This window comes from Dreissena polymorpha, chromosome 3 (assembly GCF_020536995.1).
Source record: "Dreissena polymorpha isolate Duluth1 chromosome 3, UMN_Dpol_1.0, whole genome shotgun sequence".
In the NCBI taxonomy this organism is placed as follows: Eukaryota; Metazoa; Mollusca; class Bivalvia; order Myida; family Dreissenidae; genus Dreissena; species Dreissena polymorpha.
In genome coordinates, this window is record NC_068357.1 from 15,982,122 (window position 1) to 15,999,492 (window position 17,371).

The 17,371-nt window shown below is 36.6% G+C and overlaps 1 protein-coding gene across 1 annotated transcript in view; it reads right to left on the minus strand.

Annotated features, from left to right (window-relative positions):
- The window catches only part of LOC127872057 (probable ubiquitin carboxyl-terminal hydrolase FAF-X), a 143,393-nt gene that overhangs the window by 87,398 nt on the left and 38,624 nt on the right, over nucleotides 1–17,371 (minus strand). Inside the window, exons 14-18 of the mRNA XM_052415392.1 lie at nucleotides 16,720–16,810; nucleotides 14,652–14,798; nucleotides 12,639–12,849; nucleotides 5,145–5,263; nucleotides 4,254–4,355 (exon numbers count right to left, since the gene is read on the minus strand). Coding sequence (XP_052271352.1) covers nucleotides 4,254–4,355; nucleotides 5,145–5,263; nucleotides 12,639–12,849; nucleotides 14,652–14,798; nucleotides 16,720–16,810 — 670 coding nt within the window. The remainder of the gene's footprint in view (nucleotides 1–4,253; nucleotides 4,356–5,144; nucleotides 5,264–12,638; nucleotides 12,850–14,651; nucleotides 14,799–16,719; nucleotides 16,811–17,371) is intronic.

The following is a 17,371-nucleotide window of genomic DNA, read 5'->3' on the forward strand; positions in this document are numbered from 1 at the left end:
ACCATTGAAATATTGATGTCACTCTTTCGCTCGACACACCGTTCTATGATTGGAAACAAATGTGCCAAATTATTTTGCAATCTCACAATATACAACATAGTTATGGCCCGGACAAGCTCATTTATGGCCATTTTTGACCTTTGACCTAAAAGTGTGACCTTGACCTTGGAGATATTGACGTCATTCTTTCACGCGACACCGTCCAATAATGGTGAACAAATGTGCCTAATGATTTTAAAATCCCTTGAGAGATGACAAAGTTATGGCCCGGACAAGCTCATTTATGGCCATTTTTGACCTTTGACCTCAAAGTGTGACCTTGACCTTGGAGATATTGACGTAATTCTTTTGTGTGACACACTGTCCAATAATGGTGAACAAATGTGCCGAATGATTTTAAAATCCCTTAATGAACGACATAGTTATGGCCCGGACAAGCTCATTTATGGCCATTTTTGACCTTTGACCTCAAAGTGTGACCTTGACCTTGGAGATATTGAATTAATTCTTTCACTCGACACACCGTCCAATGATGGTGAACAAATGTGCCAAATGATTTTAAAATCCCTTGAGAGATGACAAAGTTATGGCCCGGACAAGCTCATTTATGGCCATTTTTGACCTTTGACCTCAAAGTGTGACCTTGACCTTGGAGATATTGACGTCATTCTTTCGCGCGACACACGGTCCAATGATGGTGAACAAATGTGCCAAATGATTTTAAAATCCCTTGAGAGATGAAAAAGTTATGGCCCGGACAAGCTCATTTATGGCCATTTTTGACCTTTGACCTCAAAGTGTGACCTTGACCTTGGAGATATTGACGTAATTCTTTCGCGCGACACACCGTCTAATGATGGTGAACAAATGTGCCAAAGGATTTTAAAATCCCTTGATAGATGACAAAGTTATGGCCCGGACAAGCTCATTTATTGCCATTTTCGACCTTTGACCTCAAAGTGTGACCTTGACCTTGGAGATATTGAATTAATTCTTTCACCCGACACACCGACTTATAATGGTGAACAAATGTGCTGAATGATTTTAAAATCCCTTGATGAACGACAGAGTTATGGCCCAGACAAGCTCATTTATGGCCATTTTTGACCTTTGACCTCAAAGTGTGACCTTGACCTTGGAGATATTGACCTAATTCTTTCGCGCGACACACCATCTAATGATGGTGAACAAATGTGCCAAATGATTTTAAAATCCCTTGAGAGATGAAAAAGTTATGGCCCGGACAAGCTCATTTATTGCCATTTTTGACCTTTGACCTCAAAGTGTGACCTTGACCTTGAAGATATTTACGTAATTCTTTAACGCGACACACCGTCCAATAATGGTGAACAAATGTGCCGAATTATTTTAAAATCCCTTGATGAAAGACATAGTTATGGCCCGGACAAGCTCATTTATGGCCATTTTTGACCTTTGACCTCAAAGTGTGACCTTGACCTTGGAGATATTAACGTAATTCTTTCGCGCGACAAACCGTCTAGTGATGGTGAACAAATGTGCCAAATAATTTTAAATCCCTTGATAGATGACATAGTTATGGCCCGGACAATCGGGACAGACAGACCGACAGACAGACAGACAGACCGACAGACAGACAGACAGACAGACAAAGTGACTCCTATATAGCCCCCATTACTAGTAATGGGGGTATAATTAATTAAACTTTGGACAAAAAAAAAGATTACTATAAAATTATGTCTGAATAATACGGGTGATTACGGTATATGTTTTATTTGTTATCACAATAGGCGTTTAATCAAATTGAACAGTTTAGTGTCTGGATGGACAATGCAAAAACAATATCCCTCTACCTATTTTGGGATAAAAAGTTGATGCACGTACAAATGATGGACTACATGCCCTGACATAAGCTCCACTGGACTTCAGCCAGTAGAGCTATAAACAAGAGGGCCATGATGGCCCTGTATCGCTCCACTGCTGAAAATAAGGCTGAAACAAAATATTCTTAGCATGTCCAAATACTTAAATGTGGGCCCTATTTAAGCACATGTTCACTTTTGTGACCCCCTGGGCTGGGTCAAATTAAACCCCAGGGCCATAATTTGAACATTGTAAATGACTACTATATCTAACTACCGGTACATACAAAGTGTGGTACCCCTAGGTCCAAGAGTAAAGGATGAGATAGTTTAAAGGTTTTCACAAAATAAGCAAGATATAAGTATATATAATGTTCATTTTATGACCCCCGGGGCAGGGTCAAATTTGACCCCAGGGGAATAATTTGAACAAATTTGGTAGAGGACTTTAAGATTTCACTTCACATCAAATTTGGTAGACCTAGGCCCAATGGTAATGGACAAGAAGATTTTTTAACTTTGCACAAAATAGGCTTTATATAAGCATATGTTCATTTTTGTGACCCTCGGGGCAGGGTCAAATTTGACCCCAGGGACATAATTTGAACAAATTTGGTAGGGGACTTTTAGATGTCACTACATACCAAATTTGGTAGCCCTATGTCATATGGTTATCGACAAGAAGATTTTTAAAGTTTGCACAAAATAGGCTTTATATAAGCATATGTTCATTTTTGTGACCCCCATGGCAGGGTCAAATTTGACCCCAGGGGCATAATTTGAACAAATTTGGTATTGGACTTTTAGATGTCACTACATTCCAAATTTGGTAGGGCTATGCCATATGGTTATTGACAAGAAGATTCTTAAAGTTTGCACAAAATAGGCCTTATTTAAGCGTATGTTCATTTTCGTGACCCCCGGGGCAGGGTCAAATTTGACCTCAGGGGCATAATTTGAACAAACTAAATAGGGAACAATTAGATGTCACTACATACCAAATGTGGTAGCACTAGGCCCAATGGTTATAGACAAGAAGATTTTTAAAGTTGGCACAAAATAGGCTTTATATAAGCAAAAGTTCATTTTTGTGACCCCTGAGGCAGGGTCAAATTTGACCCCAGGGGCATAATTTGAACAAACTTGGTAGAGGACTTTTAGATGTCACTATGTTCCAAATTTGGTAGCCCTATGCAATACGGTTATTTACAAGAAGATTTTTAAAGTTTGCACAAAATAGGCCTTATTTAAGCATGTTTATTTTTGTGACCCCGGGGCAGGGTCAAATTTGACCCAAGGGGCATCCTTTGAACAAACTAAGTAGGGAACTTTAAGATGTCACTACATACCAAATGTGGTAGAACTAGGCCCAATGGTTATAGACAAGAAGACTTTTAAAGTTGGCACAAAATAGGCTTTATATAAGCAAAAGTTCATTTTTGTGACCCCCGGGGCAGGGTCAAATTTGACCCCAGGGGGCATAATTTGAACAAACTTGGTAGAGAACTTTAAGATTACACTTCACAAAAAAATTTGGTAGTCCTAGGCCCAATGGTTTTGGACAAGAAGATTTTTAAAGTTTGCACAAAATAGGCTTTATATAAGCATATGTTCATATTTGTGACCCCCCGGGTAGGGTTAAATTTAACCCCAGGGGCATAATTTGAACAAGTTTGGTAGAGGACTTTTAGATGTCACTACATACCAAATTTGGTAACCCTATGCCATATGGTTATGGACAAGAAGATTATTAAAGTTTGCACAAAATAGGCCTTATTTAAGCGTATGTTCATTTTTGTGACCCCCGGGGCAGGGTTAAATTTGACCCCAGGGGCATAATTTGAACAAACTTGGTAGAGAACTTTAAGATTTCACTACATACCAAATTTGGTAGCCCTATGCCATATGGTTATGGACAAGAAGATTTTTAAAGTTTGCAGAAAATAGGCCTTATTTAAGCGTATGTTCATTTTTGTGACCCCTGGGGCAGGGTCACATTTGACCTCAGGGGCATCATTTGAACAAACAAAGTACAGAACTATTAGATGTCACTACATACCAAATGTGGTAGCACTAGACCTAATGGTTATTGACCAGAAGATTTTTAAAGTTTGCACAAAATAGGCTTTATATAAGCATATGTTCATTTTTGTGACCCCCGGGACAGGGTCAAATTTGACCCTAGGGACATAATTTGAACAAATTTGAAAGAGGTTCACCCAAGGAACATTCCTGAGAAATTTTATCAGAATTGGACTTATAGTTAAGGAGAAGAAGATGTTTAAAGAAAAAGTTAATGCACGCACGCACGGACGGACGGACGGACTCACACGACGGACACAGTCCCATGACTTAAGCCCCGCTGGCCTTTGGCCTGTGGAGCTAAAAAGACAAAAATGTGCATTGACATACCTCTCCCTCCCCTTTCTCAATGGAGGAAAAGTCTTCCTCAATATCATCTGCTGCGCCTTCCACTGTGAGAATGCCTGCCCGGATCTTCTCAATCATAAACAGCTGAAATACATGCATGTTCAATATTATCTCAAACATATTCTATTCAGCAATATTTACAAAATACATAGAAGAAAGGTGAAATATTTAAGAACATGAGAGGAATATTTGCAGTTGCTTAACGATAACTTTATAAATTCAACTCTTGTTATCTCAAAAATCATCGGGACACAAAATTACATTGGAGATATCCAGAATTTTGAGATAACATACAAAGAGAACATGTTGCAAATGCAAATAAGGCCTTTGAATTAAGGAAATTGTGTATGCTAACCAAGAGCACCCTGGAGCGGCACAATATACGCCCGAAAATTAACAGTCAAGGGCTCGTAACTCTGGGGTTACATATCCAATCCGGAAAATTTTTACATCATGCAAAACTACATATCATGGTTATCATTTGTGTGATGTTTGATGAAAATCCATTGTATAGTTTTTAAGATCTAGTGCACACAAGAATTTGCTAATGGACAGACGGACGCCTCATATCATAATACGACCCTTCAGGCGTATAATGAGGTTTTACATAATTTTTAATAATTTGTTCAGTTATATCTTGGCAACATATTCTTGCTCATAGTGCTATGTTATTTGACCTGAATCTTGCTATCCAGTCATAATGCTATCCCAATAAGCCAGAAGGCTATGGAGAGAAGCCATGAATACCATTGATTGAATGGTCTTGGGTATGATTTGGCCAGATTCAAACCCGCAACATCCCAAACCAATTGGATGTCCTATCCCTTAGCCACAGGATAGAGGGAGGTCTTGTAGAAGGGAAAGGGATAATACCTGCTGTAGGACAGAGTTCATGTAACAAGTGGCCCCTGCATTCTTCAAACCAACAAACCCTTTAACAGGTCGTGAACCTACTGGGGGTAAATACTCCCATTCTGCAAGCGGGGCCTCCCCTGTAATGATACAGCAAATTGTTGGTCTCGATTGAAAAAGGATGTACAGTCAATCTTGTATTAAGAGATCGTCTTCAACACCTTTCCAAAGTGTTCTATAAGCAACAGGTAACTTTTCTGTGTAACTTTTGAGTTTAATTGGGTATTTTAAGTTTGAATTGGGCAATATGTTTTTTCGTACCCACTACTTCCAATGAAAGTTGGGTATTTTTGGAGAATATTTGGGTATTTTCATTGTCTTAAATGTTCAAAGGTTTATTTGAATGAGTCGGTTTAAGTTCTTGTCTTATTTGAATAGCTTCAAAGATCGTGTGTAATTATGTTGTACATGTACTCCTTCTGGGTACTGCCAAGGTTTTTAGATTGGTGGGACTATTGACCACATGTCTAAAAAAGGTGGGATGTTTTCAAATGTCATGGGATACAATAAAGATCGTAAAGAACCCCAATTAACACTGTTGTCACAATAGGGCTGCTTTGGGCATAGTCCACTGCAATCTGAGGAACTTTGAACTTACTTGGTTCAATTAAAAATGGAACTAGTAACTTAAAATAGTTTTAAAAGTTTTCAAGTGAAAACTTTTAACTGTAATATTTTTGAGATTTCTTTATTTAAGTTGAGAATCATTTAAACTTTTACCGATGGTGGATTCTTTGTACGCAACACAGAGTCTGGTGCTCAGCCTCTGCTAACAATTGTTACGCTACAGAGTTTATTTTTATCTTCACACGATTTTGATTTTCTTCTATAAAGAACGATAAAATGAAGGAATATCGTTTGTCTGCTTTTGTTTTTAGCCATCATCAACATCAACAAGGTTTGTAAACAGAGTATTCGGAATGAGCGTAAACATTCTGAAATGTTGCAGACTAAAATAATTTCGTATGACATGAACTAACATTCTGATTTTGTGAGCGTAAACCCCGTATTGGAATTTCTTATACTTTTTTAAAACTATATCACATTTACGCCTTGTTTAATTCCGTTTCACGCATCCGAAAACTAGGACAAAGGTTAGGTTTGTACTTTCAATATTGACTGGGATTTCCGATTTAAATACCAAAAATGATTGTGTCCTTGGCGCTTTGGCTGTAATTTACATACGTCCCAGACTCGATACGCTTGGGCTAAAATACGGTTTGCGTAATGGCAATTTCAATTGGGTTTTGGTATGCACAGTTTTATTTTTCTATGCGTAATTGGCAAGTTTACATTGGGTATTTACGCAAATATGCACCTTATCTGTTGCTCTGAGACAGGTAAGAGCTTAATACAGGATGCTAATCATGTAGAAAGCTCCTGTAGGAGCTTTCTGCATGACTAGCATCCTGTGTTAAGTTGTCACTTGGTTTTACAGTTACTCATGCTTCGGTTAAGAGTGGTCGCTTCAAACAAGATCGACTGTAGCTCCAGTTTGTCATGAGCTGGAGTTGTATAGTTTTCATTGAGGCCAATTGTAGCATAGTGTTGCAGGTAGTTTGAAGAAAGTAATGATTTAATATCTTGTTCGTAAAGAAAGATGTTACTCCAGATTTTAACATCCTTCTCGATGGAGACAGACAATATCAAAGTCATGCAGATTGAGCGAGTTTGAAGAAAGTGACTATAGTAACAGACCTCTAGATATTCAACAGAATATTTCAACAGGTAGTTTTGATAAAAACTCATACCTTGTGGTACCCATTTATGAGATTGTCCTTATAACAGCAAACAACAAGGATTTAGAGAAGAATGACCAAGTATTTAACTTGTAATTAAGTTTCTGCTAACTTCCCCTTTATATAGGTTTCAATCATAATTCCAGACAATTGGGGTTTTTCCCCTATAAACTTTCTTATTTCTACTTCAACCTTTTACTTTGAGTTCACAACTCTTTTAGTTTGACATTTCTGTGCAGAAACAGTCCAAACAGAAAAAAATCTTTAATGCCAGTCTCAGATTGTTCCTTTATCTTCATTTTTGTATGCTAAAAGAAAAAGGTTGGTATATACATATTGTTGGATGGCTTCCTAAGGGCCTAATTTCAGTTAGTAACAAGCAGATGTTACAACTTTTGGTAAGGTAATCCCTCCATCATCAAATTATTGACAATTCAAATTATTCATAGCTCACAGAATTTAACATTTTACTGTCTCCATGACATCATAATAGGATGACATATTTATTACTTAATGAAATAACATGACTATAAACTTTTCAAGTAGACAATGTTTCCTTAATATTGTAAAGTTGGACTGCTCTTTTAATCCTATCTCTCTTACAAGATCTGCTGCAGAAGACATCAAATTACAAGAGGCCCATGAGGGCCTGAATCGCTCTACTGGAATCTAAGAGTAGAAATCATTGTGATAAAAGAAGAAATTGCTCAACATGAGCAATTTCTCCTTTAATGACAATGATTTCTAGAGTCTTCTGCACCAAACCCATTAAATTCTGTTACCGTTTGGTAATGGGTTAATCCAACCAAAAATTTGGAAATGGATTGACCCATTACAAACAATAACAAGAATTTACTGGTTTATTGCAGACTACTCTAGAAATCATTTGTGATTAAAGGAGAAATTGCTTATTTTGAGCAATTTCTCCTTTTATCACAATGATTTCCACCCTACCAAAGCTATTTCTTCACATTCCATTACAATGTTCTTTGTCATCTGCAACCTCTTTCAATTTGGGACAGTCCAAAAGTTGTCATTTGGTAAAGGGTTTATGGGTTCAACAGAAGTTGACCTTACAGGTGTTATGCAATGAAGAATTTCTCAGAGTACTGTGAGGGAATTACCCTTCTACCTCAGATGACTTAGGAAGACAAAAGAAGAAATTGCTCATAGCAAGCAAAATCTCCTTTAAACACAATGTTTTCTACCCTATTTGAAGGTTGCATTTCAGTTCATCTCATTAAAAAACAAGAAACCGTCGGAGACGGTGGATGCTCCCCAAAGGTTTTGTTGTCAGAATATTACACTATTTATTCAGATAAAAGGAAACATCTTGAGGGGCATAACTTTGGACAAAATAATATTATGGCTGGTTTAGCATTTTAAATAAATGGAAAATTTCAAAGGGGCCATAACTCTGTAAAAAATCATCGGACCAGAACCGGCTGATAATATGCACATCCCCTCTTGGTAGTGAAGTTACTCATATAGTTTCATTGAATTTGGTTCATTGGTTGCTGAGAAATAGACCGGACAAGAACTGCACTATATGTACAGTAAATGGACAATTTAAAAGGAGCCATAACTCTGTAAAAAATAATCGGACCAGAACCGGCTGATAATATGCACATCCCCTGATGGTAGTGAAGCTTCTCATATAGTTTCATTGAATTTGGTTCATTTGTTGCTGAGAAATAGCTCAGAAAAGAATTGCACTATATGTACAGTTAATGGAAAATTTCAAAGGGCACTAACTCTGTGAAAAATCATTGGACCAGAACCCGCTGATAAGATGCACATCTCCTCTTGGTAGGGAAGCTTCGCATAAAGTTTCATTAAATTCCGGTCATTAGTTGCTGAGAAATAGCCCGGACAAGAACTGCACAATATATACAGTTAATCGACAATTTCAAAGGGCCATAACTCTGTGAAAAATTATCCGACCAGAACCCACTGATAATATGCACATCTCCTCTTGGTAGTGAAGCTTTCCATAAAGTGTCATTGAATTCTGGTCATTAGTTTCTGAGAAATAGCCCGGACAAGAACTGCACCATTTATACAGTTAATCAACAATTTCAAAGGGCAATAACTCAGTGAAAAATCATCAGACCAGAACCCGCTGATAATATGCACATTTCCTCTTGGTAGTTAAGCTTCCAATAAAGTTTCATTAAATTCCGGTCATTAGTATCTGAGAAATAGCCCGGACAAGAATTGCACTATATGTGCATTTAATGGAAAATTTCAAAGGGCCATAACTCTGTATAAAATCATCCGACCAGAACCCGCTGATAATATGCACATCTCCTCTTGGTAGTGAAGCTTCCCATAAAGTTTCAAAGTTTCATTGAATTCCAGTCATTGGTTGCTGAGAAATAGACCGGACAAGAATTGCACTATATGTTAAGTTAATGGAAAATTTCAAAGGGCCATAACTCTGTGAAAAATCATCCAACCAGAACCTGTTGATAATATGCACATCTCCTCTTGGTAGTGAAGCTTCCCATAAAGTTTCATTGAATTCCAGTCATTGGTTGCAGAGAAATAGCCTGGACAAGAATTGCACTATATGTAAAGTTAATGGAAAATTTCAAAGGGCCATAACTCTGTGAAAAATCATCCGAGCAGAACCCGCTGATAATATGCACATCTCCTCTTGGTAGTGAAGCTTCCCATAAAGTTTCATTGAATTCTGGTCATTAGTTTCTGAGAAATAGCCCGGACAAAAATTGGGCCGGACGCACGCACGGACACACAGACGCACGAAGCGGCGACTATATGCTCCCCCCAAAATTTTTTGGGGGAGCATAAAAACCTGATATGCTTTGATTTTGGAAGAGTCTAAATTGATGGGAAAGGGCTTAAAGACAGCATGCTACACTTGGTAAAGGATTGAAGCCATAACCCTTTTCCTAATAGAAACGCCTTCATGTACCCCTGCAGCAAACATTTGAAAACACTGAGCCAAAAGGTGAATTTTCTCATAATAAGCACATTCACCTTTTGACTCAGTGTTTTCAACTTAAATCAATGGAATGCACAGTATTTCATTGAAATTGTCATCAATTTAGCTTTTTAATTTGATTGTTGTATGCTGCAGATTTATGAAAATAGGGGAAGTTAACCCTATTACTGTTTTAATAGACCTGCACAAGATGACTTTGAGATTTATCTAGACAAAAGAAGTAAAATCTTCAATGATAGTTGTTTAATTATGAAATTGAAGTTGAAAACATTGGAGATAAAAAGGAAACTATTGAGCAGATTCCCCTTTTTCTCAAAATATCATTTGCTGAAGAGGCATCAGAAAGTGTTCACATTAGGAAAAAGGTTAATTTTTAACAACACAACTCATTTATAAGCTTTTTGAAAACATTGTGTGAAAAGAATTAATTGCTCAAACCAAGCCATTAGTTTATCCATTTCTCTCTATGTTTCTGGTCTAGCAGAACAGCAATGAATAATACAAGTTTTTTTATGATTGTATGTAGTTCAGTATGAAAGAGTGAAAAAGTGGAATTTCATGATTTTCTCAAATTCAAGTGGAGATTATTCTGGACTTCTTGCCACAATGCTGCTATTTTTTTTAAAGGTTTAGAGTCCTCATTGAAACAAAGACACTGTGCCATTTTGGAAAGAATTGGATGAAAACTGTGGACTTTATTATCGCTTAAACATGCGGAATTTCGCATTTTTAAATCAAATTCAAGGAGACATAGTTCTAGACATAATAGTCTGATATTGCTCATTTTCAATAGGATTCGAGTCCTCATTGGTATAAAGACACTGTGCAAGTTTGGAAAGAACTGGACTAAAACTGTAGACTTTATTGCGAAAACAAGCAAAATTTCACAATTTTCTCAAATTCAAGGGCAGATAATTCTAAACTTACTAAACCAATGTTGCTCATTTTCAATATGGTTTGAGTGCCCATTGATATCAAGACACTGTGCAAGTTTGGAAAAAATTAGATGAAAAATTTGGACTTTATCAAGTAAAAAGGCTAAATTTTACAATTTTATAAAATTCAAGGGGAGATAATTCTGTAATTCATGGTCCGATATTGCTCATTTTAAATAGGGTTCGAGTCCTCATTAATATAAAGACACTGGACAAGTTTGAAAAGAATCGGATGAAAACTGTGGACTTTATCGCGTAAACAAGAAAAAAGCTAACGCACACACGCACGCACGCACGGACGGACGACGGAAACCACACCATGACATAAGCTCTTCAGGCCTTCGGCCAGTAGAGCTAAAAACTATAAATTGTAAGTGGAAATAATGAAGGTGACAGATTCAGGGGTCTAGATAAGGGGGAGTAAAAGGGTCTTTACATGGAATAAACTCCCTTATTGTTCATTATTTTTAGTCAAAATAAAAAAAATTGGCTGTGGAAATACGCCTTGTAACTAGAGCTCTGAAGATTTGTTCATAAAAAGCAGGAGACAAAAATATTTCAAGACTGCACTAGTCCTGCAGGACGAGTGCCTTACAATTTTTACAAACACATGCACTCGTCCTTCAGAAATAAAGAATGCAAGGGACTGATACGACCTAACTTTCTTATATCATTGCTGAAATGTTGTTTACCCCCACTGCTAATATTCATGCCAGCTTATCACATATATGGTCATCTAATGAAAAAAGCCAGGCTGATTATGTTGTTGTTTAATTCCTGTGGATTCTCCATTTTATGCAGGAAATAAGTTGCTTTATGAAAAAAAAAAAAAAAAAAAAAGGTAGACAATTCACAAATCATATTTTTATAACTGCATGTTGTTTATTTGTCAAAACTCTTAACATGTAACAGAACACTGCTGACAATTACCAAACTTAAACATATTTCCGTGTGCGACATTTTGTAAACTACATTCTGCAGACATAATTATGACTGCTTTAAAAACATATTAGCAATTAGATTCGCTCTTAAAAATACAAGAATTACAGTGCATGCAGTCTGATGATTGACACATTCCATGGGTAAATTGTACACCAAAAAATCAATATTTTCTTGGGATACAGTCTTGCATAACAACGCGCTCCTGCTGTATGAAATTTATAATGACAACTTCCGGTTCGTTTGTGTTTTACTTTCGGAATAGATATGTTTGAGAAAAGGCATTACATTCAATGAAAATAAATCCTGTTGGTCAGAAAAGATATGTTTTTACCATCAGTTTTTTTCACTCGTCCTGTAGGACAAGTGCTTTGGGGAAATGTACTCATCCTTTCAAGATTTCACTCGTCAGGACGAGCGGACAAGTGGAATTTTTGTCCCCCGATAAGCAGCCTAACCTTAATACTCATGTCTCAAAATGCTGTCTGCTGCAAGGGTGTCAGAAGGTTCTTGCAATAGAGAAAGGGATATAATGATTCCTTTTAAAGATGGACAGCTATCCATATCTCATTCATACTTGTTACAATTTGCAGCAGACAACTTTAAATTTGTTTGATTTAATTCAAAATAGCTATTTAAATCTGATGTATTATACATCATTAGCCATGGAAAGCCTTGTGTCAAAACAAGAAACTGCTTATTATGAGCAATTTCTCTTTTAGACACAAGGTTCTCAAATGTAGTCTGCTGCAAGACTCAAAAACACGTCTGCAGGGACCAAAGAGTTTAAAAAGGGAAATGTTCCTTTAGTTGATTATGTTTAAAAAGGCTGTCTGCTGCAAAGGTGTCAGAAGGTGTTTGTATTAAAACCTACCATTATAGTACATATCTATTAACATGGAGGAGAGGAACTGCAGGTTAGGCACACAGCCTGTGCACAGAGCCACTAACAGATCATAGGCAGCTATCACAGTTGACGGCGTATTACACACAGGCATTGCCTGCTCTGTGGGAAACTCCCCATTCATCTTACGACTATGTAGCACTATCTTTGAGGCTGGGAATACAAAGTCTTCTACTAACTCCTGTTATAAATAGAAAATTAGATTCTTGTCAAGAGGTCAGAGGCATGCTATGAAAGATTATGGTGCTCTGACACTCCATCAACCGATTGCCTCATAAAATTGAAACAAGAGGCCCATGAGGGCCTGAATCCCTCTACTAGCATCTGTTTACCTAGTCTGTTGAAACATTGACAAATATTGTAAGATAATCTGTCAGACTGTCTGTATGTTTAAGCTTGCATTTAGATAAGAGGATTGTAAATAGAAATCAAGCTTTGTGATTCAAATGCAAATAATTATGTCCCCAATTGTATCAACTCTCCATAGGATTAAAGCCCTCATAGATACAAACAATCCTTGCAAGTTTGAAAAGAAGAAGAATCACATTTTGTCAGTTAATTTTACAAGTCTTCAGTGATATAAAGAACTATGAAAGTTTGAATAGAATCTGCTTTATCTTGTAAACAAGTGAATTTTCACAATTTTATCAAATTCAAGGGTATATTCTTAACCTAATAGGCCAATGCTGTTCGTTATTAATAGGATTCAAGTCCTCATTGATATAAAGACACTTTGTAAGTGTGAAAAAAATGTGATCGTAACTGTGGACTTAGTAACCTTAACAAGCGGAATTTCACAACTTTCTCAAATTCAAGGGGGAATAATTATGAACTTATTGCCTAGATGTTGCTCATTTTTAATAGGATTAAATTCTGGTTGATATAATAACACTGTTCAAGTTTGGAAAGAATCAGATGCACTCTGTTGATTTAATCACCTATACAAGCCGAATTTCACAATGTAAACAAATTCAAGGGGAGATAATTCTGGACTTCTTCCTCCTATATTGCTATAGGGTTAGAGTCCTCATTGCTATAAAGACACTGCAAGTTTGGACAAAATTGTATGAAAACTGTGGACTTTATTGTGTAAAAAAGCTGAATTTCACAATTTTCTCACACTCAAGGGGAGATAATTCTGGACCAAATGGTCCGATATTGCTCATTTTAAATGGGGACCAAGCCCTCATTGATATAAAGACATTGTGTAAATTTGGAAAGAATCGGATGAAAAATTGTGGACTTGAACGCGTAAACAAGTGGAATTTTACAATTTTCTCATATTCAAGGGGATATAATTCTGGACTTGTTGGTCTGATATAAAGAATCTGTGCAAGTTTGGAAAGAATCCATTTAAAACTGTTGGCTTAATTGGGTAAACAAGCGGAATTTCACAATTTTCTCGAATTCAAGGGGAGATTATTATGGACTTATTGGTCAGATGTTGCTCATTTTTAATAGGGTCCATGTCCTCATAGATATAAGGATACTGTACAAGTAAGAAAGAATGGGATGAAAACTGTGGACTTTATTGCATAAATAAGAAAAAGTGCAACAAACTGACGGAAGGGAGGACGACAGAAACCACACCATCACATAAGCTCTTCTGGCCATTGGCCAATAGAGCTAAACATAAATGCGTTATTTCAACAGATTACCACTTTTGAAAAAGAAATGCGTCACAGAATGGGACATATGCCCCTGCCCCCAACGAAAATCATAAGGGTATGCAGGAGTTAGGTGTTGATAACTCTTTAAGATTTTGTGTTATTTTCCTGACAAAATATAAGAATGAAAACTAATAAAGGGAATAACTTCTAAATTATTAAAAGAAGAGGGCCATAAAGGTCCCGTGTCACTCCACTTTAAAAAAGACTTGACAAAGAATCTCAGCATGAACAAATACAAAATATTGTGATATGAGAGGAATAAATCCCTTTACATTGACTTTATTAAATGTACAATCAATATTTGACGTCCTACCTTAACGAGATTAGCCCCTCCCTTCTCAGACCCCATCTGATACTTTTTATCTGCCGACTGAAAGGCCAGTAACTCTCGTGTGATGCCCAGATGTCCCTCCAGTAAGGTGTCATCAGTCTGGGTCTCCCCTGTGTTCACCACCTCATCCTGCAGACAAACAAAACAGAAACAAAAAAGTTACAAACAAGCCATGAAAACAAAAGGGCAATGATGGCTACACTGTCAAAAAAAGACTAAAAGAATCTCACAATGTGCAAATACTAAATATAAACAAGAGGCTCATTAATCACTCCAATGGCATCTGTTTGCATAGTCTTCACTTATATACAGAACTATGCAATATTGAAAAGAATCTGCTTCATAGCGAAAACAAGCGGAATTTCACAATTACTCAAATTCAAAGGTAGATAATTCTTGACTTAATAGTCCTATATTGCCTATTATTAAGGGATTTGAGTCCTCACTGACGTAAAGAAACTGTGCAAGTTTGAAAGGAATCCGATATGATCTTGGATAGATCTTGGCAATTTGTTTATGTTTAGAAATGGGATTTTCCATAATTGAACTTATTTGAGGAATGCTGCCAAATTTTCGATCAACATTTTAAATAACCTTTGCCATCGGACACCATTTGATTATTTATTGGACATTCCTAATTTTTTTTTAAGAACCAACCAAGTCACTTAACACAATTTTGTTAAGTCCGTTATTCCATTTCATCCCATGGACTCACTGACAAGTTTTTTTCCATCCCAGGCCATTTTAGTTGCATAAAAGGATACGGGTACCCCGTAAATACAAACCCAGGATTAATTTTGTCACAACATTGGTACAACTGAAAGGCAAAAACATTCTTTCCGACATTTTTTTTTTTTTGGTGCAGAGGCCTTTGGGTCACAAATCTTAACTCCAACCTTGTACCCAGAAATCTGTAGAAAACAATAACACACTGAGTCTAAAAGATGAAAACATGCTAAATACTGTCTACTTCATTAATTTAAGATGAAACAACTGAGTTAAAAAGTGAATTTGTTACTATGAGCAAGTTCTCCTTTGGGAAGTTTTCTCAAAATTGTCAGTTGGCATTTCTATACGGGAAAGAGTTAAATGAAACAAGAGGGCCATGATGGCCCTGTATCGCTCACCTGAGTTATCATAGGATGGTTTGATTTCATCGAAATATACATTCTAATTTAACAACTAGAGGGCACACAAGGTTTTTCTAAAATATAAGCTAGTGACCTACTTTTTGACCCAAGGTGCCCTGTTTCATGAAGTTGTGATGAAAACTGTGACCTCTTTCATCTACACAAGGTTTTAATAGAATTGGCCCAGTGCCCTAATTTTTGACCATATACCATCCAAAATCAGATATTATTAAGATAAACATTCTAACTACATTTCATTAAGATCAGATGAAAACTATGACCTCTATTGTCTACACAAGGTTTTTCTATTATTTGACCTAGTGACCTAGTTTCTGACCCCAGATGACCCAAATACAATCCCAATCAGGATTTAATCAAGATAAACATTCTGACCAAATTTCATAAAGATTTGATGAAAATTGTGACCTCTATGGCTACACAAGGTTCTTCTATTCTTTGACCTAGTCACAATCCCAACCCAAATTTTATCAAGATAAACATTCTGACCAAATTTCATAAAGATTGGATGAAAACTGTGACCTCTATGGCTACACAAGGTTCTTCTATTCTTTGACCTAGTCACAATCCCAACCCAAATTTTATCAAGATAAACATTCTGACCAAATTTCATAAAGATTGGATGAAAACTGTGACCTCTACTGTCTACACAAACAAATTGTTGAAGGACGCATACACACATGACGGACACCTGAAATCACACAATCACATAAGCTCATTATGTCACTTCGTGACAGGTGAGCTAAAAACAGACATTTTATACTTACCCTGACACGTTTTAACCAAGTTATTTCATTGTTCAAAAGCACGCACACACAACAGACACCTGAAATCACACAATCACATAAGCTCACCATGTCACTTCGTGACAGGTGAGCTAAAAACAGACATTTTATACTTACCCTAACACGTTTTAACCAAGTTATTTCATTGTTCAAAAGCACCTCAGCATTTGGTAAATTAACATCCGTACTACATGCATAATTCAACAACCTGAAATAAGAAATGAATTTGAAACAGAAAAATCACTTGATAAATCATAACTAGCAATCAACAAAAAGAACACAACATGATCATTGACAATACTGTTTATTTTATTTATTGTGTTATTAAGGGTTTTACATCACACCAACTTTAATTCATCATTTTGCAATCCTTAGCTCATGAGTAACGGAGGTAGGCGGCATTTACTTAACTGTCTATCTAGATTCAATCATGCGTAAAATCATCTATCTTCCGCAATTCAGCCAGGATACTTCACTTCATGAAAACCCTAACTGAACAAGCTGTGATTCGAACTCATGCAGAAAGAGGCTTAGTGATTTTAAATCCAGTACTCTGACCAAAATACTGTAAATAACTCAGAAAAGTTTCGTTTTACAGAAATCCATCAAATATAGAAAATACACAATGTCCCGAGTTATGGGAAAATGTTTAAGTTGCAGTGAAGTCATATAAATAAAATGACAAAATGAAAACACTTCAAAATTGTCTGCAACCTCTTTCAAATAGGGACAGTCTAAAACGTGTTGTTTGGTAAAGAGTTCAACGACA